At 33.8% G+C, this 24,406-nt stretch overlaps 1 protein-coding gene across 1 annotated transcript; it reads right to left on the bottom strand.

Moving 5' to 3' along the window:
* Positions 1-2,487: 2,487 nt before the first annotated feature.
* Positions 2,488-5,689, bottom strand: LOC137727610 (uncharacterized). The gene is given in 2 exon segments (XM_068466441.2): positions 2,488-3,034; positions 3,129-5,689. Coding segments are annotated over 2 exon segments (2,910 nt in total). The 5' UTR covers position 5,689; the 3' UTR covers positions 2,488-2,684.
* Positions 5,690-24,406: the final 18,717 nt, after the last annotated feature.

The following is a 24,406-nucleotide window of genomic DNA, read 5'->3' as shown; positions in this document are numbered from 1 at the left end:
ACTTTGACAATGCAATTTTCTGAGTAAAAGCCTTGAAGATTTGGTAGAGAAGTTCCAATTTTTGTAGCTGCCTAAAAGTGATCTTATTTTCTGAATAATCTCCGTGATTGCCAAATTAAATTGGTAAAGACATACATACATTATTTTGTTGAAGGTTAAAGTTGAATTGGAATGACTATAAAAAACATGCGCTGTTAGTTAACCTTCTTAATGAATTAACTAAATTTTGGTAGTTATAATCAAAGGTAAAAGAAATTAACAATCAAACAAAAATTAGTAAAAAATTGGAAAGAAAAAGGCATAGGGACTAGCTCGAACACGAGACCTCGTTATTACTGGCAACAAAGGAACCAGCACGTCAAGTTAACCCTCTTGATGAACCAACCAAATTCTAGTTATCATAATCAGATAAATGAAATTAACAATCTAACAAAAATTAGTAAATAAATTGAAAATAAAAGATGCTGATAATAGTTCGACCACGGGACCTCATTTTTACTAGAAAATAACACCACTAGCACCTCTAGTTAATCCTTGATTAATTAACTGAACTTTTTAATTTATACGCTTATAGAATCATATATGAATACAATACTATCATTGTTTGGGTTAATATTTGAACATTGGGTTGCAAGTATGAGAAGGCCCAAAGGTGTCAACTAAAAGGGGACTTGCCGGAAGCCCAGCACCAGGTCCAGAGACAAATTGGCACCTCCCCATTAATGCATAGACCACATACCTATGATTTAAATATCAAGTGATGGAGACTAACTCATATCAGCCAAAAAGCACTTTTCAATAGCAATACAAGTAAAAAGATGATGACTCACTACCCCTCCAAGTACTTGGGCAAGAGCAAAGTCACTGCAGTCGGGCTAATTTGTCTATAAAAGGAGGAAGAGGCCCCAGAGACAAGGACACTTAACCAATTAAACAAACAAACATACAAACTTTGCTCTCAAGCCAGATTTGCATCCAAAAGTTGAAATCAACCCTGATTCAATCTCTTTTGTAGTGACAAGCTATCTCTTGTCAAGTTTAAAGCTCTGCTATCTTCCTTTGTGGCGTAGTATCGATTCCCTTGTGTAAACTTGTTTACCATCCATCCTTTTTTACCATATAACCCTTGTAAACTTAAAGAGAAATGATCGCAAGAGGTTCAACCTTGCCCGACAAGGTGAAATCTTGCTCAAAGCTCTTTGTTTGTTTTCTAAGTTAATAGATCTATTACTTAATGTATTCTCCAGCATGTATCCAAATCATATCCATCAATTTTCTTGCTTTAAGAATCTCATTTGCACTTGGATTTGGTTAGTTTAATGGATATGCTTTCATTTAAAACCAATCTGGAACCAAGTAAATGACTTAAGGGGCTCTAAACTTCCTTCATTCGAACGTATAAGACTATGAACTAAAACCCTTGGTCACAAGGCAAGAAAAAGAACTTAATGTGGACTTAACCCATCCACGACAATCCTTTTGATAACAAGAAGTCCGAGTAACTTGGGGCGCAAGTAATCGACTGAAAACACTCTTGTTCTACATCTACTTTCCAAAGTGCCAATTCCTTGAGGAGTTGTGCTGAGTGCCGAGAAGCCCTCTCCAGAGAAATCTTCTCCCGAACAATAATAATTTTTGTACCCCATTTTTGGAGCCCTGGACAGTCACCCAGCTGGCACTGGATCAAGACCGGCCCTGATAATTTGGTTTTAAAAATTGGAATGTCAATTATATCAATCTTTAGATTCATTTAATGGAACTAAATTAATTGTTATTCCAATATTCAGTAAGATTATTGAACACACATCTTCTGCAAAATCATTAAAACTTACATGGATTCTAACTTAAATTATGTCTTCCTCACAAACATACTTGATCAGAATTCCGGTTGTACTTTTTATACTGCACAAACTTTTTTCTTTTGAAAGCATGAACTATTTGTTGTGATAGGAAGGAAGGTAGGTACAAAGTGATCAAATTGCTAAAAAAAAAAGTCCTCTCCAACTGATTGAACACCATATTCCTTTCCACCAATAAAGCGCGAAGTAACCATACTTCATCATTATTTTTTATACAATATAAATCTGTTGATGTCAAAATTCATTGCGAGTATTCTAGTAATTAATTTTTTTTTCCTTGCCTAGGTTGTTTTCTTGGCAATGAGAGTACTGCTGGGAATTTTTTGGTGTTCCAGTGAACAACTTTTGTCATATTTTATTAATGTAAAAGAAACAATATTTCTTAATATTTTTGTTATATAAATAGCCCCAACGTTTCATAATCTTTTGTATATCTCCATCTAATCTTTTTTTGCATGTAGATAGAAAAAATCTATGATCTTCTGTATGTAGACTGTATAATCTTTTGTACGTAAAAATCTTCATAACGTTTTCAATATAAATAGTATTAAATGACATAATTTTTATTATATTTTTCAACATAATCTTTAATACAATTTTTAGTCCTGCAGCAATACCCATACACCAATTTCTAGTAAATACTAAATAGGATATTTTGGTCTAACCATTTAAGTGGTAATACATGTGGGACTTGCTGTTAAGCGAGTCCAGCTAGCACTCCTCTCTTATTTTCAATTTAAGTACAAATATAACAGAGTACATATATGATATATTTAAACAAGAAGATCTGAATCTCGTGCCAACTCAAACAATATCAAACACAATTTAAATCTTAACGAGTTGTTCAAGTGTGACGTCTGGTCCTCCAGTGGAAGCTGCAGTTTGGAATGATAACGACTGAGAAACCATGTGCATTGTTGGCCTCGATTGCGGTCGCGAATCCCTGCATGTGATTGCTACCCTTGCAATGGTTGTCAGTTCATCTTGAACTTCAAGTGTAGGAGGTGGAAGCCGTTGGTCCAATACGTCCTTCAGCAATTTGTTTTCACATGCAGATGGAGACGAAAATGACGAGATTAAATCACCTATTCTTTTTCCCACGATCACTTCCAATGCCAGCACTCCAAAGCTATAAACGTCACATTTCTCAGTTACCTTCCTTGTGTAGGCCAACTCTGCATAAAAATTAAGAGAGAGCAAGCCATTAGTATATGTTTAAATTTAGATTATCAAATTTCAACATTTTATATTTTAACTATTTTACTTTACCTGGTGCTACATATCCATATGTGCCTGCAAGGGAGCTCCAATTCGATGAGTCTGGATTCAAAAGCTTAGCAGTGCCGAAGTCTGAAACACAAGGCTCGTAGTTATAATCCAGCAAAATGTTGTTGCTTGATAAGTCTCGGTGTACAATTGGTGGCACGCAATCATGATGCAGGTAAGACAGTGCATAAGCTACGCCTTTTACAATTCTCACCCTCCTACTCCAATCCAATTCTTTTGCTTCGTCTTCTTTGCTCAAGATTGAAGTCAGACTACCCTTTTCTAGGTATTCATAGACCAGAAAAGAGTGGTGCGAATTCGAACAAAAACCACAAAGTTTCACAATGTTTCAGTGTCGTATATTGATTAGTGCACTTATTTCATTGTGGAACTCCTTCTGCGATGTCTCCTCGCCTTCAGGTTTTTGATGGAGTTTCTTCACTGCAACTGTGCTGCCTGATGGTAGCTTTGCCTTGTAGACACTTCCAGATCCTCCCTTCCCGATGCAAAATATGGAGTCAAAACCATTGGTTGCTCTTATGATCTCCCAATACAATTTTTTTCCATCAAAATGAGAGATTGAAAAAATTTCATCCTGGATATCACTCTTTTCTGTTCCCGGCTCTTTCTTTCTTCTTGTTTTGATGAAGACAATTGCAAGGAAAGCAAGTAAAACTGCTCCCAAGATAGGGAAAACGATTGCAAACACGAGTTTTCTTTTGTTTTTTCTTTTTGAGACGTGCTTATTGCAGGATTCTAGACCTCCAACATTTCCACACAATCCTTCGTTCCCTTCAAAGCTGTGAGCATCTTGAAAAGCTTGGTTGTTGGGAATGGGACCTTGCAAGCGATTGTAGGATACGTCTATGTATAACAAGCCTCGCATTCCATCAAACGTTGCTGGAATGAGACCGGAAAGATTATTGTGGGAAAGATTCAGCCACTCCAAGCTTTGCATATTGCTAATTTCTGATGGAATCTTTCCGTCAAGTGAGTTACGACTTAAATCTAACTGTGATAGGTGAAATAACTTCCCTAACTGAAACGGAATTTCTTGACTGAAATTGTTGTTGCTCAAATTCAAGTAGTTTAAACGGACCAATTTGCCAAAAATGCCCGGAATTGAGCCATTCAACTTGTTAGTGGACAAGTCAAGATATTCGAGTTGAGTGAATGCTTCAAATTCTGAGGGTAGAGAACCCAAAAGTTGATTGCCATTCAACTTTAGATTCACCAAAGTAGTCAACCTCCCTAAATCCTTGGGAACCACCCCAACCAGGTGATTCGAAGAAAAATCGAGTTCTTGAATTTTAGTTGCATTGGCAATCTCAGATGGTATGCTACCAGTAAGGTTGTTCCCCGCAAAACGTAGGGTTTTTAAGTTTGGACACTGTCCCCAGATGTCTGAGATTTCCCCATATAAATTGTTGTTGCTTAGGTCAACAAACTGAAGATTCAGATAGACACCGAAGTCTTCAGATATGTTGCTTTTGAGTTGGTTCCCTTGAAGACGGACTCTGACTAAGCTCTTGCAACCTTTCAAGCTTTTCGGGATTGGACCTGTAAATTCGTTGTTTTCTGCAGTAAACCTTTGTAGCAGTCCACCACTACAAATATCTCGAGGCAAATAACCAGAAAATCGGTTAGCAGCCAGGTGTACATCCTCAACAAATTTCAAGTTTCCAATCTCTTCGAGAATAGTGCCGGAAAGTTTATTACCGTAGACAGAGAGATAAACAAGGTTTGTCAAATTGCAAAAAGAAGTTGGGATAGAACCAGAAAGGGTATTGTTGTACAACATCATGATGGTTAGATATTTCAAGTTTCCGAAACTCGGAGGGATTGGACCTGATAAATAGTTATCATACAGGTCAACTTCAACCAATTTCGAAAGGTTTCCTATTTCGGGAGGAATAGAACCAGAAAATTGGTTTCCGAAGAGAATTAAAAAAGTCAATTGACTCAAATTACCCACAGAAGCTGGAATTGAACCCTCTAAATTGTTTAAGTTTAGAGCTAGCTCATATACAAATTTAAGTTGGCCTATTTCTCGAGGAATTGAGCTGTTGAACTTATTTGCATTTAGGTGAAGGACCTGAAGATTTGGTAAAAGGCCGATTTTAGGTGGGATTTTTCCAGATATTTGATTGTAGGATACATCAAAATAGATGAGTTTGGTGAGGGAACTGATCTCAGGTGGGATTTGATCAAAAAGTTCATTTAAGCTTAGATCAACATATGCAAGATTGGGCAAGGACGTGAATGGAAATTCAAGTAGAGTACCTTGTATACCAGAGTTGGTGAGGTTTAATATGTTGACGCTTCCAGCTGAGTTGCATGAAATTCCAATCCAAGTATTGCATGGGGCTTCATTTGCATTCATCCATGAGCTCAGGTTGTTTTGGGTTTGGTTTTGAAAGCTAGCTTTCCATTTGAGAAGTGCTTCTGCTTCAGTGGAATTGGCAGAAGCAAAAGCACCTTTTTGTGATGAAGCTAGCTGAAGATACAAGATAAGGCAAGCCAGAAAGCATAGTTTTTCACAATAAGTTGAAACTCTAGTCATGGTTTCTGTGTAAAGCTTTTTCTTAAGCAATTCAGGGCTTTATTTATAGTGAGATGTATTACTAATTTGCATATCCTCTATTTGTTTTTCTTATCTTTGAATTTTCATCCAAATGGTTAATTAAAAATTACAACCCGATGATGTTTTTAAGTTTTTATTATTAAAGCTAAAGAAAACGGGAGAAACCTTGAACTTTCTGGGGATTTTTTAAGGGTTTTTTTTTTAGTAAAAATATTTCAAATTTTAAGATAAAAGATTACAACCACGTAAATTGAAAAGTATGACTAATTTTAGTTTACTATTCTAACATTTCTTGATTCTCAATATTTAATGCAATAAGTGTTTTTTTTTTTTTTTCATTCCAGAGTGTGGTACATGAAATCGTAATTACATACATTTGTTAAGATTATTGTTAAATCAACAATCAACTACTGACGTGGCGCTTACGTGAAGAATTACTGAGAACCACGTGTCAATATGGTCCACGTGTATATTAAAAACTAAAAACATTAAAATTAAGAAAATTAAAAAATTAAAAAAAATCTGGCCTCTCCTCATCCCAATGGCCATTTTCCTTCTCCCCCTCTCTTTCTTCCTATCCACCATCCTCTACCTAGCCTTCCTTGATTTCTATACCATCTCTTTCTCAGTAACTCTCACAATTCCCATTATCCCTGGCATGACTGTTTTTACAATCCTTCTTTTTCTCCTCATCTCCTCGCTCTGTGCAGTCGGGTTTATCACCCACAACGCATATTACAGATTCCATGATTGGCCCGTGGCAATTAACTTGGCGACCAAGTCGGACCTGGCTCCCTTCTTTCCTGGTACTAAGCCTGTCAATTTCTGACACGACCCATTATCCCAACACCACACAGTACGAAATTAACAAGTTTTTTATTTGACATGATAACGAATCGGATCGTTATCAGATAAGTTGACAATCACCCATTAAGATAACGGATTGGTCCAGGTATACACGTGGGTAACCCATTACACGATAAAAAAAATATTAATTTACTAATTTTATACTACTAAAAAGAAATACTATAATTAACAATAGTAGGATTTAATCCCCAACTGAACTGAAAACTAATTTTAGAAAATTGATGATCGTTGGACCAGCTAAGATTTAATCTCGGGTGTCCAATGTTTTTCTCAGCCCTAAATCAAACTCTCTCTCATTCTCAAAGACTTGAATCGAAGCAGCTGCTCTCTCTCTCTCGAACTTAACTCTTGAATCTTAGTCTCGAACTTCAACTCCAGCCAGTCATGAGTCCACAACCACACTTTCTAATCTCGTACATCATGCGGTCAGTTTTCATTAGGTATTATTTATATTTAATTTTAAAATTTAAATTTAAAATGATTTCTGACCGCACGATGTACGATGAACGGACACGATCACAGAATTCTCTGGATCTCCAGAAAAAAGGATCCGGCGAGGATCCTTTTCCGTTTAGAAGTTGTGGGTCATTGACAACAACTTTAAGAAGCAGTCAAGAGCGTGCTTCTAAAAGCTTATTTTTAACTTTTAAGTGTGCTTCTAAATGCAAGGGAGATGAAAATTTTGAATTAAATTTTATAAATCAAATAATGTGGTTATTGATTATTAAATTTTTAATTAAGTACTGATTAACGTGTTTATCTTTAGGGAAAATTAGAATTCCCTTTGTCTATATCATTTAGATTAAATATCTGTATCTTTTTAAAATTTGATTAAAGTTCTTTGACCAATAATCACCTCTATTTTTTAAAATTAAAATAATTTTTGAATTTATTCTTTTATTTGCATGATGGACTTTTCCTTATTTAGTGGAGATATTAGTAATTAAACTATATTTTCTCTTCTTTCAAATATGTTTTTTCGATCACAGTTTTTTTTTGTTACACAAACATTTAATATTGTTTCTTTTTCCAAATGGTTTTTTTCTTTTTCAAACAGTTGGTGATCAACATAAAAGCTCTGTGTAATTATAAATTATTTTTTTTTGAGATTATATATATATATTTTTTGCTGTTTTTTTAAGTATAGTCGTTGATGAATTATTATTAGGTACAATACGTTACATATATATTATCTGCGAGTACATTTGAATTTACAAAAATCATTAATTGGTATGTTTATTTGCAATTTTGGTACGTTTGATTTGATACATATTGTTAATATTGGTACATTATTTTTATTTGGGTACGTTTTATTTTGTACACATTGTCACATTGTGTATTGGTACATTTATATTATTCTCAATCCTATTTTCTCTTAACGTACTAAGAGAAAAACTTATTTCGGTACGTTTGATTTTGGGGGATTTAAAAATATTTTAAACTATTTTGGAAAGAAAATATTTTAAATCGTAGATAATTATTGCTAAATTGTAGCATTATTGTGAAAAGAAATTGAATCTAACCATTTTTTTTTTTTTTTACAATTATATGTAATGGAGGAGAGTGTAATAAAAAAGCTAGATTATAGGAAATTTGTTACAATATATTGTGCATATAGCACCAAAATTATGACAAAAAAAAAGTTTAATCAAATTACTAAAAGGCATGGATGTTTCATCTAGATAATTCAAAATTGAGGAGCCTATATCAAAAGATCCATATTTTTTATTGGTGGCACATCGTTTGGTTTGAAAACTTGGTTTAAAATTTTGGTCTACCTAGCATTATCCTTTGATGTAATAAATTTTTCTAAATGCTATGAACACTCTCATTTTTCTTTCAAAGTAAATGACAGTCTTTGTTCTTAAGACTCACATACACCTCAAAATGAAAGAACGTTGTGATTTCATTATAAAATTAATCAAAAATATGGTGAGAAGTTCAATTATTAATAAGCACATGTTCTTTCTTTCATTGATGTGAGATTCATATTCTCAATATGCCTCTTGGGATTCACACTTTCAACATGTTCCCTTAGAGATTTTTCAAGTCTAACACGATTTTGGATTCATAGCCTCAACACTTTGCTCACGTATGACAAATTTTTAAGCTTAACATATGAACACACAAAACAGATGACATAAAGTACGTATGACTGTTGAGCATCATGTATAGAATAATCTGCTATGATCTCATGCTTACTCGTTAAAGTTGGAGAAAAGATTCTTTCAAAAATACAATTAACAATAAGCACTAACAATGGGAGGCAAGACGGTCTGAAACTATGGACTCATGGACATCCCTCACTTTCACATGTATCCTATTTAGGGTTGCTAATTGTTTTCGATTCTGCATATAAAATTTTTGAATTAGAATCCGAACGAAAATTCTAAATTCGAATATTTTCAAAATTTGGAATAAAAATTAAAATGCACTTAGAAATTCCAATAATTCTGATCCGTTGGAAAATCATGCCTAATCCCACTCTTGTCAAATAACTTTAAAAATTAAAACAGTTAGTATAAGCATACTCACAGCTGATATACTGCAAATCCAATATCTTGGGTTTAAAATTTTTTTGCCCTTTTTGAATACAAACATAATTCCAACAGAAAGAGAGATAGGAAGAGCGAAAGAAGAGAGAGACCTAGTAATGAATCGATTATCAAAGTCCTGAAGAGCTCGTATATTTTTTATGAGCAGATCACCACCTTCAAGAAATACATGAAATTATAAGTAGAACACACACACACACACAAAAAAAATGAAGCTCAAAAGGAAAAGTGTCACATCCCGGCCCTGACCCCCATCACATCCCGGGCTCGACTCCACCGTAACACGATATTGTCCGCTTTGGGCCCTAACCACTCCCTTACGGTTTTGTTTCTGGGAACTTACCCGAGAACTTCTTAGTGGGTCACTCATCATGGGATTGCTCTCGCGCGTTACTCGCTTAACTTCGAAGTTCCGATAGAACCCGAAGCCAATGAGCTCCCAAAAGGCCTCGTGCTAGATAGAGATAGGAATATACCTACATATAAGGCTTACAGGATCCACTACCTTGGACGATATGGAATGTTACAAAAAGCCTTACTTAACATTGAAGTTATTGAAAATACTAACAACTGCAGAAGCAAAAGACTAAAACAATCTAAGTTTAAAAAATATAAATTAAAAAAAAAAACACCGGATTCTGAATTCATAAATATGATATTTACTCAATATCAACATTATTAAAATCAAAAGCAACAATTTTAAAATCAAAATGATTCATTCATCTTAGACTAAATCCTCCCATGGTTTTAGATTTACTTGCTCAAGACATTTTTTGCATTATTTATGCCCTAGAAGCATTGACGAGAAGTTAAATGACTAGACATTTTTCACTCATTACATTACATGCACCATATAGATGTAGACACAACCAAACAAAAATTTTAAGAGAAATGTTAAATGACTATTTCAAAGGAAAACTCTTTATTATATTATTTTTTACATAATATTTTATAATATTAAGACGAGAATTATGCTAAAAATATAAGATGAAGAAGAATTCATAAAGAGTCTCGCTTTAAAGAAAACTCCTTAGCATTCTCGTATTTTAAAGAAAATGTGCCCCAACAAACTTTTCACTCAAAGCGCGTACAGGGAAAATTCAACTTTCTAACTCCAAGAAGTCTAGCTCAGTTCAAGCTGCATAAGGTATTCTATAAAGGCCTAAATAACTTTGCAGGTTCTTATTGAGAGAGGTGGATTATCTGTTCTCTTATTTTCATATTTTTTCAATGTTCTTCTGTGATATGTGATTACGATTAAACCTTATTAATATTTTATATTAATTTTTTATAAAAATAATAAAACAAAAAGTAATAGGAATATAAAATGTTGACATGACTTAACCGTGACCATACAAACAGAAGAAAATGGGAGGGCAGACAATCCGCCTTCCTTATTATTATGAAAAGTTTTTCTGATGGAATTGGATTGACGAATAGGGAGTCTGTCAGGAGCAGCCAATTTTTGGTTTTGTACGTGGGCTTGATTCCTCCTCACGAGGCTTTATTTTTTATCATTATTTTATTTTATTTTATTTTATCATTTTCATTAAATGTTACATTAAATATAGTTATTAAATAATTTTTAGTAAATGTTACATTAAATAATTTTCATTGTCATTTTGTCATTTTCATTTTCATTAAATGTTACATTAAAACTTAATCCACGCCATTTTCAATAAAATTAGACCTTACAATTTTTTATACAACTCGTTTTATACGACACGAAAATAACAGGTTTCATGGTAACACAATAACTAATTGTATTATGTTCAAGTCACCTGTTAAGAACTCGTTAATAACGAGTCCTCAATAGATTTATATGCGGCTCATTTCAACTTGTTAAGAAACAAATTATTTTGATGATTACAAAGCTAAACTACTAAAAAAATCTTACTATATAATACAATAGTCATAGTGTATATATATTATATATTATTATTCTATATAAGTTTTTAAAAAAAATATTTATTTATTTATTTTTATTATGAGAGTTTCTTCTTATCATTACTGATATAAATTTTACTTGACATGCAATCCAAAATTCAAATCAACTAGTATAGTATTATTATAGGCATAAAAAAAAAAGATTTTCAATTTTAGAGTCAACTATCTAACAAAGTTCTTTACTCTCTCTCATATAGTCATACTCACAAAATGTTTGGATTTTTATCGCAAATGGTCCCTGAAATTGAGCCTCACCATCAAGATGGTCCCTGAAATTGAAAATCAATCAATGTAGTCTCTGAAAATATGTGTTGCAAATCAACGTGGTCCTCCATCACAATTCTGTTAAAAATTCTTTTAAGTACTGATGTGGCATATATTTGGGTTCCATAAGTCCTTTTTTTTTTCCTTCTCACAAATGGTCATTGAAATTGACCTTCGACATCAAAATAGTCCTTAAAATTGACCCGTGACATCAAAATGGTCCCTAAAATTAAAGATCGATCAATGTAGTCCTTCCATCATAATTTTGTCAAAATTTATGTTATGTGTTAATATGACACATAAATAGGTCACACAAATCTAATTAAATTAATATATATATATATATATATATTTACAAATAGGTGTAATAATTTAATAGTTAATAGAAAGTTGTCAACCCAAAAACCCAATCCTGCAATCACCTCTGATCCCAGTTCACATTCCTCTACCTCGTTCGTTGTCTATTATCTAAAAAAAAAAAAAATATTCAATACACCCATTTTTACACACTTTGACACCCTTCTCTGAATTGAACCTGGATTGAGATTACCTTTGATGACAGCTTGACCGATTGACAACAACTTTTGGGACATCACCGTTAACATTTAGCATGATCATCATCCTCACAACCTTAATCTTAGAGAGCTTGTTCGATGCTTCCCTGGCGGTTTGGTGACTCAAAGAACGGCAAGGTCTACCTTGAGATAATGAGGTTATAACTAAGGTACGTCTATTGTTAGTTGAAAACTATTTCCAAACCCCCTCTTAGGCATTGGTTAAGTGTGTCTTTCATAATTTATGGAATGGATATCTCTTCGGAGTAACCCCTACTATAAGAAAAAAAAAATTTCATTGTGCAAAAATGTATTTATACAACTTTTTTAATCAATTATTAAACTCACATCAGCACATAACAAATTTTTTTTTTACAGAATTGTGGCAAGAGGATCATATTGATTTGCAACGACACCTATTTTCAACAACTACATTCATTGATTTTCAATTTTAGGAACCATCTTGATGGTGTGGGTCAATTTCAAGGACCATTTTGATGGTGTAGGTCAATTTCAAGGACCATTTGTGATAAAAGCCTGTAAATCTTGTGGGGCCCATTTATGTGTCACATCAGCACTTAACAAATTTTTTAACAAAATTGTGATGAAAAGACTACATTGATACAAAATCTCGTGATTGTATCACCTAAGCTTTGAGATGGGTACATCATCATTTGAATTTTTAAAACCCTACAAACCCTCGTGACTAGTACTTTTAGGGGAGTTCAAAACAAATAAAAATTCATAATAATTAATGTACAAGTGTAAAAAATGAGAAAGAATATATAAATGCTCGTGATTGTATCCTCCAAGCTTAGACAATAGTTCCAACTTCATTTAGATTTTTAAAACCCTCCAAACCCTCATGAATAATGTTTTTTGTTTCAATGCAAAATTAATAAAAAGTTCATAATAATTATTGTAGAAGTGTGAAAAATGTAAAAAAGAATCTACAATCACTCGTAATGACAAGTTTTACAACTTTCATAAAAATGTCAACTTCGAAATACGACACCATAATCCATAAACCTTAGGTTTATATTTAACTGTCAATTGTCATTTATGTTTTATCCTTCTTATCGAATTTTGTTTTTCAAATTTTGTTTTTTAAAAACATTATCTTTTGAAAAAGTAAAAAATGAAAATTTCTTTTCTTAAAAGCCTCTCTCTCTCTCTCTCTCTCTCTCTATATATATATATATATATATGTAATGCGACGTACACCACATATCTTCGCTTCAGGTTTATATTTAACTGTCAATTGTCATTTATGTTTTATCCTTCTTATCGAATTTTGTTTTTCAAATTTTGTTTTTTGAAAACATTATCTTTTGAAAAAGTAAAAAATGAAAATTTCTTTTCTTAAAAGCCTCTCTCTCTCTCTCTCTCTCTCTCTCTCTCTCTCTCTCTATATATATATATATATATATATATATGTAATGCGACGTACACCACATATCTTCGCTTCTCTCTTTTCTATGTGGTCATGTAAAGATACAAACCTATATTCTCTCTCTCTCTCTCTCTCTCTCTCTCTCTCTCTATATATATATATATATATATGTAATGCGACGTACACCACATATCTTCGCTTCTCTCTTTTCTATGTGGTCATGTAAAGATACAAACCTATATTAAAAAAGGAAAAGAAATAAAAAAATTATGTGGTAAACAATTGAAACTGCATTAAAAGCCTCTCTCTCTCTCTCTCTCTCTCTCTCTCTCTCTCTCTCTCTATATATATATATATGTGTAATGCGACGTACACCACATATCTAATTGCATTTTATTTTTATTAATACTTATTTGACATGGAACTGATTATGCATGTTATGGTTTGGTCAGATTTCTGCATCCCATTTAGTCATCCTTAAACGCCTCCACGCAAATTTATATCGAAATCGACTTGCACATAATTTCGAGGGAGAAAAATAAAACTGTCAACCTGCTATCCAAATTATGCAAAACAAAATATCTTCTTTGTTATTATGTGTGAGGTTCTCAATGTTGAAATGTCTAAAGTGATCACTAATGCCAATGTCTGCTATAGCATGGAAGAAAATAAACGTATGATTGGACTAGAAAATAGAAGCTTGTCAATGTCATACTTTGAATCTTCCAAACCCAGCTAACTCATTCCTGGTGTGAGGAACTCAATAATTCGTTAATCGTGTATTAGACATATTTTGTTAAAATTCTAAACGCGTTTTATTTTTATTTATACTTATTTGACATGGAACTGATTATGCATGTTAGGGGTAGGTCAAGATTTCTGCATGCCCATTTAGTCATTCGTAAACACCCCCGCTCAAATTCATATCGAAACGACTTGAACACAATTTCGAGATAATAAAATAAAACTGTCGAGGTCACCTGCTGACGAAATTATGTGAAACAAAATATCTTCTTTGTTATTATGTGTGAGGTTTTCAATGTCGAAAAGAAAAGAAAGTGATCATTATGTGTTATTATGCAAAATGAAATATCTTCTTTGTTATTATGTGTGAAGAGGTTTTCAATGTCGAAAAGAAAAGAAAGTGATCATTATGTGTTATTATGCAAAATGAAATATCTTCTTTATTATTATGTGTGAAGATGTTTTCAATGTTGAAAAGAAAAGAAAGTGATCACTATGTGTTATTATGCGAAACGAAATATCTACTTTGTTATTATGTGTGAGGTTTTCAATATCAAAAAGAAAAGAAAGTGATTACTTATGCGAAATGAAATATCTTCTTTGTTATTTTGTGCGAAACAACTTGAACACAATTTTGGAGATAATAAAATAAAGTATCGCTATGTCAATGTTTGCTATAGCATGGAAGAAAAGAAAAGTACGAGACCAGAAAATAAGAGCATGTCAATGTCATACTTTGAATCTTCCAAACCCCAACTTACCCATTCATAGCTTATTCGAGTGGTATTCTACATGTAATAGTACAAGTAGAGAAAATAATATATTTTTTATATCATTCCATTTATTTTATAATAATGAAGTAACTACTTGAATACTGAGCACTCTACTTACAAAGTTTGAAAATTAATATTATATACTAATTTTGAGTCGCACATCTCTCACTTATAGAAAATACACTTACAAGCTTGGTAAATTACTTATTAAAGGAGGTGATTTTCGCATTCACTTATCTCTTTCACATACTACTCCATTTTGGAGTCTTTTATATATTAAATAAATCAATCTCCTTGTTGTAAAGTCAAATATTCAGCAGCTGTCTTCGCTTCTCTCTTTTCTATGTGGTCATGTAAAGATACAAACCTATATTAAAAAAGGAAAAGAAATAAAAAAAATTATGTGGTAAACAATTGAAACTGCATTATTTCGTAACCAAAAGCTATCTATTAATAAAATTTTCTTTGTTAATTAAAAGAGAAAGAAAATAAATTTGGTTATTTATTTACAATTCAATAAAAATAAAATACAATAAAATCATGAACAGTAATATAAATTTAAAAAAAAAATTGCTGTTTTTTTCTTCCACATAAACATAATTTTTCTCTTCCATTTTCTCTCCCCCATTCCTGCTCATTACCTTTTTATTTTATTTTTCATTCAATTAAAACTGTATTTAATTCCAATTTTTTTTTTTAAACACACAGATAGTGTGTGATATTTATCACGAATATATATAATGAAACCTACAGCGCGTTTTATCCAATTTTTATTAATATTTATTTGACGTGGAATTGATTATTGCATGGTATTGTTAGTTCAAGATAGTGTTGAAAATATCGATATAGATAAAATATTGACATGCAAATTTGTGAGAATATCAGTGGATGTATCAATATTGATATCAGTTGTTTTTTTTTTATAAAAATGATGAAAAGTTAAAATAAAACTTTAAGGAATGAACATTTTTCTAAATAAAATATAAGAATTTATCCGACATTTAACCAATGTGAGAAATGTAAGATCCCACATCGCCCAGGGGTGAGGATCCTATAAGCTTTATATGTATATTCTCATCTCTACCTAGCACGAGACCTTTTGGGAACTCACTAGCTTCGGGTTCCGTAGGAACTCTGAAGTTAAGTGAGAAAGGGGCCAGAGCATTCCCAGGATGGGTGACCCACTGGGAAGTTCTGCTCGTGTGAGCTCCTAGAAACAAAACCGTGAAGGCATGGTCAGGGCCCAAAGTGGACAATATTGTGTTACGGTGGAGTTGAGTCTGGGATGTGGTGGGGGCCCGGGCGGGGATGTGACAATATGGTATCAGAGCCAATCCGTGACCGGAAGTGTGCTGACGAGGACGTCGGGCTCCTAAAGGGGGTGGATTGTAAGATCTCACATCGCCCAAGGGTAAGGATCTTGTAAGCTTTATATGTATATATATTCTCATCTCTACCTAGCACAAGGCTTTTTGGGTGCTCATTGGCTTCGGGTTCCGTAGGAACTCCGAATTTAAGCGAGAAAGGGGCCAGAGCATTCGGTGACCTACTGGGAAGTTCTGCTCGCGTGAGCTCCCAGAAACAAAACCGTGAAGGCATGCTCGAGGTCTAAAGCGGACAATATCGTGCTACGGTGGAGTCGAGTCTGGGCCGGGATGTGACAAGAAATATCGACAGTCAAAAGTTAAGAGTTTCTCCGATATAACTTCACCCCCTTTCTATATCTTTATCTGATCATATGGATATTTTCACAAAAATATTGATCACATCGAAGAAATTCCAAACATTGGTTTAAGGTTTTTGCTTGTCCTATTAAGTCATCCATAAACGACCCCACTCAAATTTATGTCCAAACAACTTGCGCTTGCACCACACAATTTTGAGAAAAATCAAAGTGTTGATGAAAGTATGGAGAGAAATTTTAAGTAGACTCTTTTAAAATGGAACTTCGGCACCTTATGTTTTTTGTATGATATTTTATAATGCTGATACAAGAATTGTGCCAAAAACATGAAATGGTGACGGAAAGTCTATAGAGAGTCACACTTTTAAGAGAGTCTCCTTAGCATTTCTCAATTATGGAAATTTCTTCCTGTTATTATGGTTGATGTTTTAAATGTCGAAATGTCCAAAGTGATAACTATGTAAGAGAAATGCTAATTGTAGGTTAATTTATTGATTTTAGTATTATCAAACTTGTGTTTGTCTTATTTATTTCAAGTTGCCTAGTTTTTTTTAGTTTAATTGCCCCTTGTAAATACAAATATGCACTGGTAATAGTATTGTTCAATTTAAAAAACAGTCAGTTTTCGGTTTAAGAAATAGTTATAGTACATATGTTCAATTTTAGAAATAATTAATATTTAGTTTAAAATAGTAATAGTAGCAGTGTTTAGTTTAAAATAGTAATAGTAGCAGTGTTTAGTTTAAGAAATAATGAGTGCCAGTGTTTATTTTTTATTAAATAGTCAGTGTTCAATTTAACAAATAGTAATAGTATCAGTGTTTATTTTAAGAAATAGTTTGTGTTGAGTTTTAAAAATAATCAATGTTCAATTCTAGAAATAATTAGTGTTCAATTTAAAAAAAATAATACAGTACCAGTGTTTAATTTAAAAGATAACTAGTGTTCAGAGTTTAGGAGAAGCCCCAAACAAAGTTGCGTTCAATATTTATTATAGAGATACTGATTGCAAAGATGGAATGTAAAATGTCTAAGGGAACAACTTTATTGCTTTAATTTGTTCTTGTTCCAAGAACCTGCTAATACAAGTACCATTTCTAACTATTCATATCTGATTAGTCACTTAGTACGGGTTAGTGGTATTTTTTTTCATTTATAATGAGAAGTCTTAGATCTCATTCTCACACAATGCAAGTTTAAATCATAATATTGTTAGTCCATTGTAAAAAATGGTCCAGTATCCCACATTTTTAGTATACATAACACCATTTTAAAAAAATATCCATATGATTGCTTTAAGTAATCCATTTTTAAGGTTACCTTTCCACGTTGATGATGTTTAACAATTGGAAGAAAGAATAATTTTTTAAATACTGGTGAGTAAATAGTAATACTTGAATTCAGTAGTTTCTGGCTCAGTAATTATCTTCCATCCAAGTTCAGCAAAAGCAACATTATTAAAATCAAAATGATTAATTCATCGTAGACTTAATCCTCCCGTGTTTTTAGATTTACTTACTTTGAGACATTTTTTGCATTATTTGTACCCCAAAAGCATTGACCAGACATTAAATGAGTAGACATTTTTCATTCATTACCTTACATGCAGATATTGTTAGAACATCTCCGATTTATGGGATAAAACTTAAAATATAAGCTTTAAAACCTCTACAAACCATCTCCAACGATTAGACTAAAATAAGCTCTGGGAGAAAATATATCTTTTGGGTTAGATTCCCCCCAGAAATTAAGTCTGACTTAAATTATTTTGGACCCAATAAACTGTCATATTTTAAACTGTTTTTTGTTTTTTTACGTATAATCTAACTGCTATGAACAAATGAGATCAAATCTAATAGTAAAAAAAAAAAAGATTTGATGGCCCAAAATTAAATCTAAAGAAAATTTATTTGAACCCATATAACTTCTCTCTATACCCAACTTAAATTTTAAATGTCAATTGTCTTTTTAACTTATTGCATAATTACCATCAAGTACTAGATGAAATTAACCATAAAACTAAAATTTATTAATAAACCCACACCCAATAATCAAACTCTACCCACATACAATCTTTATCCTCCGTTTATTTTGACTAAAACTCTAAGACACTCTCATAGGGAAAAACAAGCTTCCGTTGACCAATGGATGATAATTTTTGAAGTTCTCTAACTAAGTTATAAATCGATTTATGCAAGTTTTATTTTATTTTATTTTTTATTTTTTTATAGATTTAATACACTTGCTTGTAACATTCTAATTCATCAAAACTTTAAATAGAAAATTATATATACTAAAACTGACACACCCCGACTCGGAATGTCCACTAGGACCCCGAATTGAGCTATGCTGGCCGACACTAGGAAATTGACTAAGCCATAGAGTGTGATAGTGTATAAAATGTGAATAAATTAAAAACTAAAAGTGCTTAAGTACACGAGTGCGCGATGAGCGGGTTTGGACCCATTTCATGCGTGATACAGAGCATAAGTAAAATACAGTAAGGTAAGATAATGATTATACCATCATAAGAAGGCATATGTACTGAAAAGTGCCATGAATCCTCGTTGATATAGAATTCTACTGCTAGAACCTGGAGGGGTGCAAAAATAGAAAATGTGAGTGAGTGAAACAAAACTTTTCAAATCAATTTCAATTACCAAAGGCAGTAACCCCTCGTCGTAATACCTATATAATTTCCCAGAAAATAACAAGCGTGACTATCACTCAAAACCATAACCAAAATGACAGTCTCACAACTATGCCATGTCAAATATCTCAACAAGAATAAGTAACCCAGGTGAACTAAAGCAATATGAAATGGTATGTCAGCTAGATCCACCTATTGTGGCTGGTACGACTGAACCAATAACTCATCAACATGCTAGCCGGAGTCACTTCACGTGACCTGTACGGTTAACTCAATAACTCATCAACATACTAGCCAATAGCTCATCAACATGCTAGCCAATAGCTTAACAAAATGTTAGCCAATAACTCATCAACCTGCTAGCTAAGAACATGTTAGCCAATAGCTCAATAACATGCTAGCCAAAAGCTCATCAACATGCTAGCCAATAGCTCAATAAGATGCTAGCCAATAGCTCATCAACATGCTAGCTAATAGCTCAATAAGTATCCTACACACGAGTCGGAACCACCTAAACTGGTCTGTACGACAGGACTAGGTGTAAATAAATACGCTCAAGTGCTACGATCACGTGAAGACTGTGCGAATAATCACGAGTCACTTACGAGTCATGGGAAGCCAATTTTTGGTTTTGTATGTGGGCTTGTTTCCTACTCATGAGGCTTTAGTTTTTGTCCTTATTATATTGTATTGTGTCATTTTCATTAAAATTTCAAACTCTTAACATTAAATAAAGTTATTAGATTTTTTTTTTTTTTTTTTTGTTAAACAAAACTTAATCCAAGCCATTTTCATTAGAGAAATTTTATTTAAACCCGTTTGTTGTATCTCTACACCCAACTTATAAAATTTCTCTATCATATTTCCAAATTTGCCCTTAAATAAGTAATAAAAAATTATATTAAAACCCAAAACCCATGAACAACAAAACACTACTTTTATCTCTACACCCATCCATTTATTCATGTAAACTTAACTCAGACGCCAGCTACACTTTCACCAACGTTGTTGACTGCCAATATTCCCTTTTACCTTTTTTTCCTTTTCTTTTGTTTCTTGAATTTCCTTTGGTTTTTGGGGATTCAATCAACTCTTGTTCATGAATATGCTTAACTTCTATCTCACCCTTGTTTTTCAAGGACTTCAGACGAATAGTTGTTCGGGCTAGATTGTCCCTTTCATAACTCCCCTCGTCTTTGCTTGTCGGTTAGAGTTTGATGGTTGATTTTTTTGCAATATACGTTTATAATTAGTTTGAATGGTGCCTTTGTGGGGCATTTCTTAGGCTTTCAGGCTGACAATTAAGACTAATATAGATCTGAGCATGCTACTGTTATCTGTTCTAACAGATTGTCTTCTTGGTTGTTAAATTAATTTTATACTTGCGCGACAAGTCACTTAGACTCCTTGGTTCATAAGGATTGATCATAGATGGGTTAAGTCTATACTAAGTTCTTTTTCTTGCCTTTTGATCAAGGACTTCTTTTATTAATAATACTGTATGTTCATTTACAAGGGAGTTCAGGGCCGTTCAAATTATTTCCTTAGTTATCAGTTTTGATTATCAGCAAGGAAACAAGAGCAATTAGAAGATTAATCATAGATAAAACTTGAAAGTAAGTAATTGAAAGTGACATAGGAATTAATTAAGATGCATAAACGACAGATCTACTTTATAAAAATGCAAATAAAGGAGACTCGGGCAAGATTAAAACCTTGGCAGGCAAGGTTCGTTTCCTTGCAGACATTTCTCCTTGTGTTTTACAGAGACAAAAGTTTTGAAAAATGAAATATAAACAAGGTTTACAAAAGCGATTTGATACTACAGCAAAGGGAATGGTAGCATAACTTTTACAAACAAACAAAAGATAACTTTTCTATGATGGATCTGCAACTTGGAAAAAGAAATGAGTAAATAAACTAAAGCTATATGGTTTTGCTACTGAGTTTAGTGAGGGTATCGTGACTCTTTACCGCCGTCTCAATATCTTCATCACCCTTGGGCTGGTCTTAACCTCCTAATTTTCTTCCTGGATGATGAAGCACACTTTCTGTGACCATCTAGACCTCTAGGGTCCTTATTACTGTAGAAAGCAATATGTCCGCCAAGGAATGGTTTACTCCTAACCTTTATGAGGTTAAGGAGGGGATATCGACTTCCAAATGGTCAAACTTCAAGATGAGCTTTCTTTCAATGAACGATGCAGCATGGTCGAAGTGGGTGGATGAGCTTGAACCCTGTTTCAAGCATAAATGGATGTCTAATGGTATCTATGAGCTTATTATAATGTCCAAGACCACTATTCCTATCAAGCACGAGCTTCTATCTACTGCCTTTCTTTTTTGAAATAATAGAACCAACACTTTCAACTTCAGGATAGGGCCTAGGTCTCTTATCTTCTTGGACATGTCTCAAGTGTTTAGGCTAAGGCCGTCAGGCAGGTGCATGGACATCACCCACGACTGATCTTCCCCGTCTCATCCAATTGCTGAGAGCTTTGATGCCTCAAATGTTATTGTGAGCGTGGACCATAACTCCACGACTTTTAAGAGCAATGAGACCTTTTTCACGAACATCATCCCATTCGCAAAGAACAAATATTGCCCACTGTCTCTTACTGTGGATAGAGCTCAGGAACACATGTATTTCCTCCTCTATTGGTTTAACAAACATGTGTTCCTCAACAAGTCTAAAGGAGTAAAGCTGTAGTGAATTCCCTTGGTGGAGGCTCTGCATACTTTTGATGATGTGGTCAATGTTCCCTTCATCCTAGCTCATCTCTATCACTTGCTTTTCAAGATAGCAAAGGGGCAGTCATTTGAAACTAATCTAAACAGAGTAACGTGGATGATCCAAATCTGGCTCCAATGGTATTTCCTAGAATTTCTAGCTTTAAACTTGGAATTTCCTAAGGGAGTAGCTATTGCCCGAATTCTGGTAGAGGCCCTAACAATTAGCCACTCAACCCTCTTTTGCCTCTACTTCTTCAAAATTTGCAAAACCAGGACTGATCTTGAGTAGGGTGCCTCAGTGCTCAGAATGTACCCTTGGTTCTCAGATAATCTCTTCTAAGATTCATTTAGGGATGATGCGAACAACTTTTACAAGGAGAAATTTTTTAGCTGCATTAAGCAAAAAGACTTGTCTTGGGTAGTAAGGAGTAATCGAACTAGGCTACGAACGTGGCTTGGAGGTCTATCACCCTAATTTCTATGGCTGGCAACTGGGATTTAGGCAGGTTATCCTAGTCTCATTCTTCAACTCAGTGCACTATTGAACCTCCTATCGCCTCCGTTATTCCTCTGAGGCCACTTTTCGGGAAAGTGGGCATAGCTTGGAAGTGATGACCAAAATTGCTTACAAGCTTACTACCCTCAATTTTGAGTGCACTTCTTTGTTTACCACTTAGTGGGAGGCCAGGTGGTCCAAAAAATATGGCGGAGACATCAAAGAAGCCCATGATAGGATATTCGGGCACATCTTCTTCAAGTTTCTCCCAAAAAAGAAGAATTTGAGAGCTAGAAGGAGGCTATCAATAAGAAAGACCAACTTTTACTGATAGGTAGCTTTAGTGTTCTTCTCCCTTGATTTCATGATTTTATAATGCTACCTCTCCCTTTTTAATCTTACAGCCCAGGGCAATTCTGATGAAGCAGACTTCGGGCAAGAAGAAGAAGAAGAAGAATAAGCTGTTGACGCTCTGGTCCTTCAAGAGGTTGTTGTAGTGGCAACCAGGCAAGGAGCAGGCCTGAGTCAAGCCCCTGGAGAAGCTAAAAACATCTCTAAGATGTTTAATGAATCAGAAACAGAGGCTGGGCCTGAGGCATGGACAAGGATTTCTCGTCGGGCTAATCCAATGGTGGTGGAGTTTTCTGATTTAGAGCTCGAGAGAATGTCTATGAAGTCTAGATTTATTGTTTAGCTTCCCTGTCAAATGTTGTAAATTGTACCACGCATGCTCTAGTTAGATTTAGGGTTAAAATGCTACTTTGGGATCTTATTGCTGGAAATATCATTTCAATAGCTTAATTTCTTACATAAAAGATTTGTTCATACATATGCATTTTATGCCATTATTTCCAGTTGATTATATCTAGTGGTTTTGTCTAGTTAAAACTTCTCATTGCTTTCACACAAGCTGGACACACACTTTAAGACAACCCATATGGGTTATTTGACAGTTTTTTATTCCCGAAAATGGATTTTCAACCCTAGATCTTTTCAGATTGTTGTTGCATATGACACATGGCTTTTCTTGTCCATTTTCTTGTCTGAAACTCAACCCTTTATATAAAGATTATGCTAGAGTTCATTTGGTTTTTGGGGCTTGAGACTGGAAAAGTTTTTGAGAGTTTTATTTTCATCTCCATCTTAGATCTTCTAGGAGCATCAATCATATTTTATGGGTAATGTTCTTCATCGAATATTTCTAAATCTATCTTCAAAATTGTTTGCTTAAATTCGTTTTATATGCTCATTTATTTTGGTTAGAAGTTTCAAATCTTTAAACTGACCTCAGTTTCAAATTCTTGTTAGTATCTTCTTTCAACTGTTTGACTGGTGAAACTGACTAGTCATTGAATCCAGATTGTGTACCATCATCATTTCATATCATGTGCATTTGTTGGTGTTGGTCTCGGTGCCACAAAGTGAAGAGTTCAAGAGGAGTTGCCATCTTGTGAAGATTTGAGATAACACCTTTTCGGTGCCACAAGGTGAAGAGCTCAGGAGGAGTTGCCACTTCGTGAAGACCAAAGGAATCTGTCTCATGTAAGGCAAGGTTGCACAAAGGTAAAGTTGCTCCGTAGATAGAGATCTAGGAATCGAGCTTGTATGGTTTTTGTATGAACCTTGTTTACACTAGTGGATTAGACTTAGTGGAGAGTCCCCGGTTTTTTAATCCAGAGGTGGGGTTTTAAGGCCAAAAACATCTTGCGTTCTTTGTCTCTTAAACTTGTCCACATATCTTATTTACTTGCATATGCTTCATGCTTCATGCATCCTGCGAATTGTTATTTGATATGTGTTAGAGACTAAGTTCACATTGCATATAATGAGCAATGAACTGAATTGTTGTTGACTAGGATAACTTGTAGTGAACTAAGTTTGATTGCGTTTGATTAACTGACAAAATCTGTACTTAGTTAACTGGTGAGCTTAACTAGTCAATCTAGCATGCTTTAATTCATAATTGCTTTGTCATTGATGTTCGCATAATGAATTGATATGTAAATGTGTTCAAGTTTAGGAATTATAGTTGTGATA

The sequence above is a fragment of the Pyrus communis genome, chromosome 10 (genome assembly GCF_041283825.1).
Source record: "Pyrus communis isolate YQ-2024b chromosome 10, ASM4128382v1, whole genome shotgun sequence".
Taxonomy (NCBI): Eukaryota; Viridiplantae; Streptophyta; class Magnoliopsida; order Rosales; family Rosaceae; genus Pyrus; species Pyrus communis.
The sequence above is the reverse complement of the archived record's forward strand: the minus strand, read 5'-3'. Positions and strand labels throughout refer to the sequence as shown.